Consider the following 12,348-nt stretch of genomic DNA (forward strand, 5'->3'; position numbering starts at 1 on the left):
CCCTGTGTGAATGCTGTCTTGATTGGAATCTGCACAAGATGATTCATTGTGTCTCTCCAAAGGCAGTGGAAGGGAAAAGTGGAAAATGACCTTTTCTTGGCCAGTTTGTCCATGGGAGAACACTGGGTTCTGGTAGTTCTGGTCCCACGCTTGCCCTGTGCTGTGTGGAGTTGTAGATGCATTTGTAGCTCATAAAGTGAAAGCTGTCAGGTTAATTCCTTACTTTCCTTGTGATGATTCATGATGCTGGCAGGCAGGTTTGGACATGTTAGTCCAGGTAGAGAGGGGCTGTGTTAGAGTGACTGCGCTCAGCTGAGGTTCTGTGGCTCATGCTCTTCACTTGGTTTTTGAAGGCAGTGCTCTGTCCACCAGCATCAAGAGCCTGAAGTCAGTGCAGCCTCTGCTTCTGTCATGTTTCTCTCTGAAATGGGCTAGTGTTAGCTCGATAGTATTGATCTCTTGAGAAGGAAGCATCAGGTTTGCATTTGCCTATCAGTCAGCTGTGTGTAGGTGGGCTTGCTTTTCAAACGTCAGTCCCTGCAGTCAGTGCTATCACACTGCTTAGGAGCAGGTTTATGGAGACAAGTTCATGGTCTCCTTTTCTGCACTACTTTTGGGGAACTGCATTTTGCAGCTTGGTGGGATCAAGCTCTTTGAGATGTGCAGGTTGGACACAGGAGCTTGGAGCAACCTGCTCTAGTGGGAGGTGTCTCTGCCCATGGCAGGGATTGGAACTGGATGAGCTTAAGGTTCCTTCCAACCCAAACCATTCTATGATCTCCTCCAGCACCTTGATAAGCAAGAATATTGTTGCTCCAAGTTCTCTAATCAGTGTGAATGGGTACTGCACACTTCTGCCCTTTAACCTGCTGAAAGAGGAAGGGCCCTACCTGGTGTATGTGGTGGCAGCTTTGGTGCTGTTGCTGGGTTTCAGTTGTACTCATTCAAAAACCAAGTGGCTCTTGTTATGGGAACACTTCAGCTCCTAAGGCTTGTGGGTGTAAATGAAGGACTGCTAGCTTAGGCCCAGGCTGAGAGCACAGAATAGCCTTGTGGCCTTTAGTTCAAGAATTAAAGGAAGATATTTGGATTGGAAAACTTCTGGATCTGATGCTTGGTTGGAGGCCTGCTGGCTTGTACTGATGACAGGGTCTCTCCTGTGCTGTACGTGCTGGGAACAGCCCTGTGCTGTCAGCAGGGTGAGGGGTACTAACCCAGTGTCTGCATAGACTGGATGCTCTCCAGAGATCCCTTCTAATCCCAACATTCTGTGAGCAGGTTCTGGAATATTTATTGTACTTGGACCTTACATGAAGGAGGTACAAAACGTGGTCAGTGCTGTGCAGGGACAGTTCTGCTTGTAGGCATTGCCACAGGCTTTGCTCGGGGGGTTTCTAGTCACCAGGCACAGGTTCTTACAGTTGCATAGCTGAGGCAGAAAATAGCCTTACCACTTGCACACCAAGCTGCTGCTTCCTGTCACAGCTTGGTTTTCAGTTGTGTGTGTGGGCAAGGTGCCTCATTTTTGTCCTCAACAAATGTGCTTTTAGATCCTTCCTTTCCCAGCCTGACTGGAAAACGAAAACCTTTAGAAACCTCAGCTTTGGCTGTGAATTCCTGTGCAGGAGTTGCCATAGCATTAGGATGTGGTTTTTTGCATGGTCTGCTGTTGGGGAAACACTGAGTTTTAGGCTGTGTGTTGGTCTGTAGCCATAAGTGTTTTGGTTTAGTTCTAATGATGCTGTTGCAGGTGGGAATTCACTTCTTGGGAAAGCAGAGGCAGGTGTGTTACTGAGTGGAAGCTGAAGAGCAATATGCTAGCTTAGACTTGCAACCAGCCTCTATTTCACAGGGAAGCATCATTAGATCAGCATGATCAGTCCTGTAGCTCTCTTTGTGCCAATTTTACCTGCAGGGAATGGCTGTCCCTTTTAATGATTCATTAGCTTGAACAACCTGCATCCCATGAATACAGCTGCCTGCGATGGATGGGGCGTGTGAGAGTTGCATGGCAGCTGGGATGCTAGAGAAAACTGATGTGCCAGGGAGGAGATGGTGTGGGGTGAGTTGGAGGCTGCTTTGGCAGGGGGTTCAGTGGGGCAGCCCCACATTGCTGCAGTGTTTGAAGGCAGTTAAGGGGTTCAGCCAGTGTGGTGATGTTGAAACCTGTAGTTTCAGGGAGGAGTGAGCAGAACCATTAGGAGTTACGGGTGATGTCCCCAGGGTCAGGGCTGCTTCCAGGGCTCCAGTGAGCAGGACTTTGCACCACAGCGTGCTCAATACCCAAAGAGCCCTAAAGCCAAGGCACAGAGGAGGCTCCTGTTCACACACCAGCACAGAGGCTCACGGGTGAGACTCGTGCCTGCATCTCCCTACATCAACTTGCTGCTGGGCTCCTCCCTCTGAAAGCCTCTGCATCCTGTCCCTGTGCTGACCCCAACCCCGCTGCCTCTCAGGTGTTTGATGTCCTCTGAATCAAGGGCTTGGGTTTTGGTTTTGTTTGATCTTTTGATTTCCTTTTGCAGGGTTAAAGGTGATGTTAATGATCGTGTCTCCCCGTTGTTCCCTTCCCGCATGTCGCTCTCGTACCCACTGTAGGCATGACGGCTATTCTGATGTCAGCCGCTGGACTCCCCGTGCACCTCACCTGTGTGCCGCAAGCTGCCAGCACCCATAAAGCCACTAAAAAACACAGCTCAGTTAAGGAGGGGAGGAAAGTGTCCAAGAAAGGTAGTTCCTGCTCAAAATCTGATATTTGCTTCCATCTCCTTCTCTTTATTATCTCTCTGCACTCGGTCTGCCTCCCTCCTTTCCTCTTGTCTCTTCCTCCCCAACCCTCGTGGCTCTTCTGATGTGACTGATGGTGTTTGTCAAGGGGAGAGGTAGGACGCTTCTCTGTGTGGTCTCTGACAGGCTGTAAAAGATGATGATGTAGACCCAGTCCTATGGTAGCTCTGCTTGTTTCCATCAGTTACTGAAGCTGGAGCAGCCCACTTGCTCTCTGTGTATGCTGGTCTCCTGCAGTCTCCCCCATGGTCCTGCTACACCTCTTGGGGAGCCCTGGACATCCACGTACCAGGACTCACTGGTGGGACAAGTCTGGGAGCTGAAGGAGCATCAAGGAAAGCATTTAATCTATACCTGCTCCCAAAAGGCTTGCTTGTGAGCCACGCTTGTCACTGAGTCATGGGGTGAGAGGGATCTTCCAGACAAGCAGGACTGAGTCATACAGGGCTTGCACGGTTGGATTGCAGAGGACTTGTTCTCTGTCTGGAGTGGAAGGGGCAGGAGCACTCCCAGGTGGATGGGCTGGGTTACTCCAGCTCTCCTGCTGATCTGAGCCACCTCCAATGTAGGGCCTTCATTTCTCCTCTTCACATCTCACTGGCGTCCTGCACCCTCACCCTTCCAGAGTCTGTGTCTGAGCCAGTTTAGAGTCTGACTGCTGTCTGTGTGTAGCATCCCTGGGACTCTGCAGGGGTAGGTGTGGATCCAGCCTGGTGTAGCTATAGAAGCTGTTTGCCAACTCTGGCTTAGGTGTCCTTCCTAAGGTGCTTGCCCATCAGATAAGTGAAGGGGGGGGAACTAGAGTTTGGGGGGTGTTCAACATGGAGATGCTTGTGTTGAAGAGAGGGAAGAGCCCTGAGGTGGAGGGGAAGAGGCTCCCTGCCTGTCTGGGGAGTTTGTTGGTGGCAGCATCTCTCTTCTTGGAGTCCATGAGGTCCAAACCCATCTGAAAGAAGGAGGGAGGGTGGTAGCAGGAGAATAGAAGTGAAATGTGGAGGGAGGAAATGCATTATGGAGAGAGCTGGGAGGAGGAGATGCGAACACAAGAGCAAGTGTGGAGTAGGATGTGTGAGAGAGGGGGAGGAGAAAGCAGGGGGTGGCTGGAGAAGCAGCAAAGAACAGGAGGAGCAAATGAAATGGGAGGTGAAGAAGAGTGGAGGTGGGTGGCAGAGGGTGAGGATCTCACTCCAGAGCCAGCTGGTGAGGCAGTGGGGTAATGCAGCTCCTGGTGCTTCATTTCCAGCATGGGCAGCATCAGTGCAGCCCCTCTGCAGCAGGGATGAGGTAGGATACCCTGGAAACAGGGCCAAAATGGAGCTGTGGAGAGGCCAGACCCTACCACACAAGCATTGCCTTGTCCCTGTCACTGGAGGAGCACAAAAAGGAGATGTTGGTACCTTGCTGGTGGAGTGAGATGGGGAGAGCAGCTCTACAGAGCATGGAACTGGGAGGATGGGACATGGTGGGTGAGAGCAGTACACACCACGTTAGGAACCCGTGTGAGGAGCAGAGGGGTGGCTGTGGCTGTGGCTGTGCTGGGTGTTACACAGCCCATCAGCAACACCTTTACCTCCATGAGATGGGGGTTCCTCAGTGCTTGCAGTAGCACACACGTGTTGCCTGCTGGGGCAGGTGAGCTGCACCTTGGGCCTAGGCTGGGTGTGCTGGGGCAGTGCTGGCATCAGCCTTGGTCCCAGTGCCAGCATCCTGCCAGCTCACCAATGCCACCTGCTGGGCCTGGGACAGGGCACCAGCTCCTTCTCCTGTCTGGCATGGCAGGATTTGTCCCTCCTGCAGAGAGGAGACTGCCAGCTCTGCCCTTTCCAGCACTGACCTTTCAGGGCTGCCTTTGCAGGGGTTGGGTTGCTAAAATCCAATGATTGGGTTGCTAAACGATGCTAAAATCCAATGATTTGGATTGCTAAAATCCCCCTGCTCGTTACAGGAAGCAGGATGCCCTTTGCTGGGCGGGGATGCCAGTCCTGACTCTGCATGACTTAGGTTGAAGAGGGTGCTCAGTCCTTCCTAGGAACAAGTTGTGTTTGTACAACCCTCCTCTGGGATGAGGAACATTGTTCCGCAGTGCAAATACTGAGCCTGACTCTTGGCCAGACTGTTCTGTTTCTCTTTACAGACCCTGAGGCTGCCAACAGGCAGAGATGGGCCCTTTTTGTGCCCTGAGTTTCTGCATTGTGTATCCTTTCCCTCCCACATCCCTCTAGGGTTTTCCGTGATGAGTTGTGAACCAGGAGCAGCCCCATCGGTGTGCTCAGTACAGCCAGAATAGGTGGGTGCTGGGTGCAGTGCACCCCTCTGAGCCCCTCCGGGTGCTGCAGCCCCTGGTGCCACACAGGCAGCATGGATGGAATAGCAGCCAGCTCAGTGCACAGCTGAGCTTGTTAAACAAAGGCACTAATTAGGCAGGCCACGTTAATTAGCACCGTTGGTGTTCTGGCACTGATGTCTGCACTGTGGGTGCTGCAGGGCTCTGGGCAGGCTGCTGTGGGTGCTGGCACACAGCCTGGTGGTGTCTGCCATCCTGATGGATCAGCGCTGCCTTCCCGCTGGCTGCCATGGAGCTGTGCTTCCTCAGGCTCCTCCTGCATTGCTGCCTTGTGCTGGGGATGCTGATGGTGTGCCTGGGGAGGGAGCTGCTTGGCTCGCTCTCTCCAGGCTCTGCTGTGCTGCTCGGGCATGGAGCTGGGCACTGCAGGGCTCCTCTCCTTCCCAGGGCCATGGTTGGGCTTGATCTTAAAGGTCTTCTCCAACCTGGTTGATTCTGTGGAGGGATTGAAGGAAGAAGGGGTTGGTTTGGGTCTGGTATGCACTTCTTGGTCGGTGATATCGCTTCTCCCCTGGCTTGGGGCCTGCAGTGGCACGGAGTGCTGTGGTACAGAGGGGAGAGATGAGCACTCATCCTTCCCTGCCATGCAGGATGGGATCTGCCTAGGCAAGGGGAGTAGGCCCAGCTGATTCTGATTGCTCCCTGTACGTCCAGCTGTCTGCAGCTGGTGTGCAGACTGTGCCAGTGCCTATGGAATGGGTGGGAATGGGGCAACCCTTGGAGGCTGGGAGCTCGCTGCTCCCATAGGGGACCATCGGCAATAGCAGGGATGCTCTGTGCCACAACCAGAGCAGCCTGGTTGCTTGGTTATCCTGCTGGAATGTGAAATGGGGAGAAACTTCAAATCTCCTCTGACCTTCCTGATCCCTGGGAAGTTGGGGCCAGTAGATCCAGCTTTTCCAAGTCCAGAGGGCAGAGGTGATCAGGGTTGGGTGATTATCCATGACAATGACTAGAAGCATCCTTTGTCTGGCCTGCAGAGGGTACCAAAGAAAGCCTGCTGCTAACCATATGGCTCACTTTGGGATACAGAAGGAGGCATGTTACTGCTGCAAGCACTTGGTTGCCACGCAAGGATTCAAAACACATCTGTTAAATGTTGCCTATGGAAAGCCCTTGCTTCAACAAGAAACTTTTTAACTACAAGGAGGAAGGGGAAGCATTAAAGAAGTTATTCCTCTTTTTGTAAATGGAAGGATGGCAAAAGCTCTTACAAATCCTGGATACATCAATAGCACAGCATTAGGCCAGCTGGTGGTAAACAGGACTGGTCAGTTCTGATACTGTATTTTCAATTGCTATTGAATCCAGGAAACCCTGGGCACTGAACAGGCTTTGATCCCAAGGGATGGCTAGAACAAAGATTTGGAGACAGACACTTTGATGGAGCAAATGGTCCAGTAAGGAATTGATTCATGCACTGGAGCACATGTGGCTAGTGCCTTGAAGGGTCTCACAGATGCTTTCTAGCTCCTTGTGCTGGGATCTGGTCTGCCCAGGGAAAAGCCTCTCTGCAGAGCCAGTGGAGGCTGTGTGGGCTTTGCTGCCCTTGCTGAAGCCAAGTTCTCAGCATCAAGAGGCTTCCTTGGGAACAGGCATTCAGATACTTACAGCTGGGCACAGATTCTCCTCAAGCATCTGAACTCCTTTTCCCTGCGCAGACAACCTTGGTGGAGCTAAATGCCCCACAGCATCATCACTTCAAAGTGACAGGAGCAGGTCAGAGATGCCCCAGTGCAAACCCATCAGACATGGGGTTTCCTAAGGATGCCTGAGGGCTGCATCACTCTCCTCTGCGTGTCTTCATCCCGGTGCCAACTGGTGAGGTGCTGTGATGCCATTTGCTTTGCCCGAAATCCCTGTTGTACCCCACAAGAGCTTTCTTGGCCTCACTCTTACCCAGCTCTGCCCCAGGGCTTTCATCTCCTTTCGCTGGTTTGATTTGGATGAGGCTGATCAGTTCTTGGGCAGATCATTCTGTTTCTCCGAGCTGCTGCAGAGGAAGGGAAATCAACAGCAAGAGGAATGCACAGCAAGGGCTGCAGGGAAGGAGCATCCTGATGGAGGTGAACTGCTCTAAAGCTGCTCAGATCTGTGCAGCTGGGAGTGTTGTGCCAAGTCCAGGGCAGGCGTTGCTCTGGTGTTCATTCTCTCTGCTCGCTGCCTTCACCTTCTCTGTGCAACTTCTTGGCACTGCTGTCCTCAGCTAGAGGAGACAAGAAGGTCACTTCAGAAAGAGCTGACTGGAAAGCACGGTTCAAGTGGAGAAGGACCTGGCAAGCTGCACAGGATCCTCGGGAATGAGGCTGTGGTTGTTGCCATCGGATACTCATGGAAGCAGATGGATTTATGGCAGGTAGCAGCTGGCCCTGCTCATGTGGTCATCTCCAAAACCTGCAGAGAAGGAGAAGCTGTCCCTCCATCTCCCCTGTAACCATGAAGGTCTCTTGTGACTGCAAACCAGAGCCTGGTTCCAGCTGCCACATGTGGAAAGTGCCACCCTGTAGTGGGGACATCACCTGGGAGCTTGAAGGGCTTCAGGCACAGTAAGCACCAAGCTGAACTCTGACCATGACCTGAGGTTCAGACTGATCACATCTCATAACTTATTCCTGCTGCCAGCTCTTGATCTGCTGTGTGTGAGCAAGATCTCAGCAGAGAGTATTCCTGGACCCATTTTTCTCCATTGGGAAAGACAAGACCAGGAGCTGTGTTCCCTGTGAGGCCTGGTGATGAGGCCTTGAAATAGCTCCTGGCAGTGCTGAGCTCTTGCCCTGAGAGCCGGAAGGCTGAGGCTTGCCCAGGCTCCTGTTTGTCTCCTGCTCTTTCTTGTATCAGTTCTTGGAAGTGCTTTTCCAGGGGGTCTTGGCATGCTCCTGAAGTGGAGAACACCCGCTTCCGTGTGGATCTTTGGCTTAATGCTTATTGTATTCTGTTACCACCTTCCTGGTAAGGGCCTCCAGAGGGTGATCCTCACATCCCTGCTCTGCCTGAGATGCTGAGCATCTCCTCTCCTGCCCAGCACCAACCTTCAGAGGGAGCATCCCTTCACCTCCTGAGCTCCTTTTCTTACTCTGTGTGCTCAGTCATCCCCTTGTCCTGCAGCTGCTGCCAGAAGTCATGCCTTTGAGGCTGGCCAGGAATCCTGTCTGAAGACAGCTCACCTGAATGGCTCTCATTTAGGGAAGGCTGGCTCCCAGTCCATCCGCCTGCCTTACCTAACTGGTTTTCCACCCACATCAGTGCCCTGCCTCACTCTTCTATTGCCCCAAGCTAGTCTGTCTGCAGTGAGGAGGCATCTTTCCCCTGGTTGCAGCTCCCCAGCTCTCTGTGCTGCAGGGTGCCCTTGTGCTCTCTCTTGTGGGGCCCTCATAGCACAGGCTGCTTCTGGCTGTCACAGATCTGCTGTCATACAGGTCTTTGCCTGTTTAATGACACCCATGGCATGTGAGCTGTGCTTCCCTTCTGCTTCACTGTGTTTGCCTCCACCACAAGAAGTGGTTACCATCAAATAGCACCCACACCTTCCTGCTGGTGACAGACATTGCTTTCCTGGGGGAGCAGAGCAGCTCAGTGGTGGCTCCAGTGTAGCCATCTCTTGATGCACAGCTGTTTCAACCACAGAGTCAATGCTTGGGAACACTCCATCTTCTTTGAAAGCACCGAAGTGGATGGGGAGAGCTGAAGATGCCTGTTGTGCAGGTACACCCACAGCCTGACTGTTGCATGGGGTGATGCTCTGTGTCCATCTGGGAGCATGGAGTTTGGAGTACCAGCACTCTCTGTGCTAAAGCACATGTTCTGCTTGAAGCTGCTGTGCTAACACTGATGTTCTACAGTGGCTTAGAAACCAACTTGAGAGCAAAGCTCTCTGGAGTACAGCTCCCTTGTGAGGGGTGTTGGGTGCAGGTATTTGTGTCTGGCTGCTCCCTGCTCTCCATCCTGGTACTGGCTGGCCAGGATGGAGAATAGAGAAGGACCTTTGCCAGCCTGTCCATCACTGCTTTTCCCCCTAGAAGCAGATGCGGGAAGGAAGAGCGAGATTCCCCCCGGAGCCAAGTGACAGGCCTCTCTTTTGCCTCCTGTTATGTGGAGCCATCAAGTCACTTGTGCTCATGTTTCCTTTCCTAGGCTGGTGGAGGAGCCTGGCAGCCTCCGTGACGGGCCTGATGACCGGTAAGGAGCTCCCCTCCGGGGCCGGGTGCCGTGCGGAGGCACGCGATGCTCGCTGCCTTAGGACAAGCCTTACGGGGCAGCTCCAGGAGGATGGGCTGGGAGTCGAGGTGTTTGCTTGTGCTCTCAGTGGGAACTTGCTCTGGGTGTTGTGTCGTGTGGGTTGTTAATCCTGTAATGGCTCCAAAGGGACTGAGGGGGCTGCTTGGGTGCCTGTGCCTGAACGGATAGGAAAATGTGACTGTATCAGTGTCCTGTGCTGCAAATAGGTACCTGTTAGAAGGCTGGTTTGATTTACATCCCTGTGACTTGCACTGTGTCTTGCTGGAGATGAGTGTGTAGAAGCTCAAGAGAAAGGGAACTGTTGTGTGTTCTGCCATGCTCTAAACAGGGCATGATGCTTAGCGTGTTGCTGGGTGTCCTGGTCAGGAGCCAGCTGGGGTGATGTGGGGATGGCTGTTCTCCTGTGACAACACAGGGGGTGTAATCCTCTCTCCCACTGAGACCATAGCGGCCTTGGGTTGAGTTTGGTCCTAGCTGGCCTCTGGTGTGCACAAAGAAAGCCCAGCTGGGACCTGGCTGGCATCATATGGGGGATGTGGAGAGACCTGGAGCACAGGGCACCAACAGGGCCTGTGGGATCTCCCATCAGCAGCACTCATGGTCCTAGCAATGGCCATTTCTGACAGCAAAGCCTTTGTGGGGCTTGCTGGGATCAGTTGGAGCAGCCTCTTCTTCCCCTCTAACCCTGACCTCTCTCCTTGGCATCCTGGCCAGTGACTTGCTTGTCTCCCTTCTCTCTGGTTCACCCTGCACATTGTGCCCATCATATCTTGTGCCACGTCTGATTTCTCTTCCTCTCTCTTTCTTCTCTCTCTCCTTGTGCAGCGACACCAACTGAGCCAGAAGCAGTGGTGAAGAAGTACCTGGAAGAGCTGAAGGGCTCTCCTGCTGATGAGGTGAGAGGGCAGTGAAGCAAACCCAGCTTGCCCAGTGGCCTCTTCACTGGGGTGCTGTGCAGACCATAGCAATGCATGAGGACCCTCCTTTGGGCATCCTGTGTGCTAGATGCTACTGCTTGCAGTGGCCCTGTTGGCACGACATGGAAAAGCTTCAGCACTGCCTGGAGCCCACATGTGGTAACTGGTGACCTGTTAGGGGACCTTGATGGAGAAAGCATGGTGTGGGTTGAAGAGCTAAACCTGGCAATGCCTCCCCATTTCCTTTGGAGATGGCTGCAGGGCCTGAGGTAGAGGAGGGAGTTTTGGGCTCTTCTCAGTGCTCAGAGATCAAACGCCTGCACTGGAGCTGCTCTGGAGAGGAGCAGGACATCCCTTTACTCAGTTCCCACTCATCCCCTATGCCTGGTGGCAGCTGTCTTCCTGTGCTGTCCAGGAGGTGACGGAGCAGGGCGATACCAGCCAGAGGAGGAAACCTATCTCTGTGCCCTTAAACCTCAAATTGGAGGGTTCAAGTTGAAGGCACATCGTCCTGCAGCATCTCCTTTATCCTTTCCTTGGTGGGTCAGTCATGATGAGCCTGCGCTCGTGCTACACAGTGGTTTTCTCCTTGCTGTCAGGACTGCATCATCTGCATGGAGAAGCTGTCCTCCCCATCAGGTTACGCCGATGCCTGCGAGTGCAGCACAATCAAGCCAGAGACTGTTGGTCGCCTGACAAGCTGCCAGCACTCCTTCCACATGCTCTGCATGCTGGCAATGTATTCCAATGGGAACAAGGTACCAAGCTGGCTTCTCCCCACCACATCTCCTGTGTCTGGGTGATGGCTGTGGAGCTCTGATGCCTGCTTGTCTCTCCTCACAGGATGGCAGCTTGCAGTGTCCCTCTTGTAAAACCATCTATGGGGAGAAAACTGGTACTCAGCCCAAAGGGAAGATGGAGGTGTCCACGTTCCCCCAGTCCCTCCCTGGCCACAGGGACTGTGGGACCATCCAGATTGTGTATCACATCAGCAGAGGCATTCAGGTGAGTGCACGGCCCTGCTGGGTGGCATGGGCTATGTGAGAGCCTCCCAGTGAAGCACTGGGTCCCAGTGCAGCACCTGCTGGAGCCCATCACTGAGCAGCCCAAGGTGCCAGCAGCTGCACTGGCTGTTCTTCAACCTATGGGTGACTTGGAAGGTCTTTACCTACTTTGAGAGTGGCTCCAGGGTCTACAAGAGCCTTTCACCTCTTGTAAAGACTGCTGCCTGTATGAAGCAGGGAGGAGACCCAGCCTGTGCTCACAAGGTGGGAGAGATCCCAAGGTCTGGTTTTACAACCCACATCTCTGGATTTGGTGGTTGCAATGAGCCTGCAAAGGTTTGAGCTGGGTGGATTACTTAGGGGGTCAGGAAACCACATGGAAAGAACTCTAGTTTGGGGCTTTCTTCCCACCAGAACTGGGGCAATCTGAAGGCTATCCCAGCATCTCCTCAAGGAGATGCTTTGTGTCCCAGTAGAAGATTGCCCTTGGAGGACCCATGTCCCATAAAAACAAGTCGAATCTCATACTCATCATCAGCAATCCCTTGCTCCTTTTACATGGAAGTGCTGGTTTGAGGTGTGCCTTCTGCTCATCCTAAATCCAACTCTTGAAGATGGATGTATCCATGCCAAATGTGTCTTATCTATTGCAGGGCCCTGAGCACCCCAACCCTGGGATGCCGTACACAGCAAGAGGCTTTCCTCGCTACTGTTACCTGCCAGACAACGAGAAGGGCAGGAAGGTGAGGAATTGCACCCTGATAACATGGCCCTTCTCACCTTGTCTCTTGGCCCAGGCTTGGTGCATCAGCACGACAGGGTTGCTTGGGGAGCTGTCCTCATGATGCTAACCAGCTCTTCTTGGTAGCTGTCCTCACTGTTTGTTCCTTATGTGTTTGTAATCCCTCTATTCCCATGCTGCTGTCTGACTGTGAAGACTTGTTCTCCCTCATCCCTTTACTAAACAAAATCCCATCTGGCCCTTTGGGAAGACACTCCTGGCCTCTCTTGGGCTGTGCAGTTAGAAGGGTTTGCGCTGTATGGCTCTTCCCATCCCCAT

The 12,348-nt window shown here is 53.1% G+C and overlaps 1 protein-coding gene across 6 annotated transcripts in view; it reads left to right on the forward strand.

The window, feature by feature from the left end:
- The window catches only part of DTX2 (deltex E3 ubiquitin ligase 2), a 36,460-nt gene that overhangs the window by 23,624 nt on the left and 488 nt on the right, over window positions 1-12,348 (forward strand). For 3 of the 6 annotated variants that reach the window (XM_062614887.1, XM_062614888.1, XM_062614889.1), the window contains exons 5-10: window positions 2,599-2,730; window positions 9,263-9,307; window positions 10,193-10,263; window positions 10,884-11,042; window positions 11,128-11,289; window positions 11,942-12,031. In XM_062614887.1, coding sequence (XP_062470871.1) covers window positions 2,599-2,730; window positions 9,263-9,307; window positions 10,193-10,263; window positions 10,884-11,042; window positions 11,128-11,289; window positions 11,942-12,031 — 659 coding nt within the window. The remainder of the gene's footprint in view (window positions 1-2,598; window positions 2,731-9,262; window positions 9,308-10,192; window positions 10,264-10,883; window positions 11,043-11,127; window positions 11,290-11,941; window positions 12,032-12,348) is intronic. The other 3 variants (XM_062614890.1, XM_062614891.1, XM_062614892.1) reach the window with 3 other exon arrangements.

This window comes from Pezoporus occidentalis, unplaced genomic scaffold (assembly GCF_034315485.1).
Source record: "Pezoporus occidentalis ecotype Australia unplaced genomic scaffold, CSIRO_AGI_Poc_V1 ctg179, whole genome shotgun sequence".
Taxonomy (NCBI): Eukaryota; Metazoa; Chordata; class Aves; order Psittaciformes; family Psittacidae; genus Pezoporus; species Pezoporus occidentalis.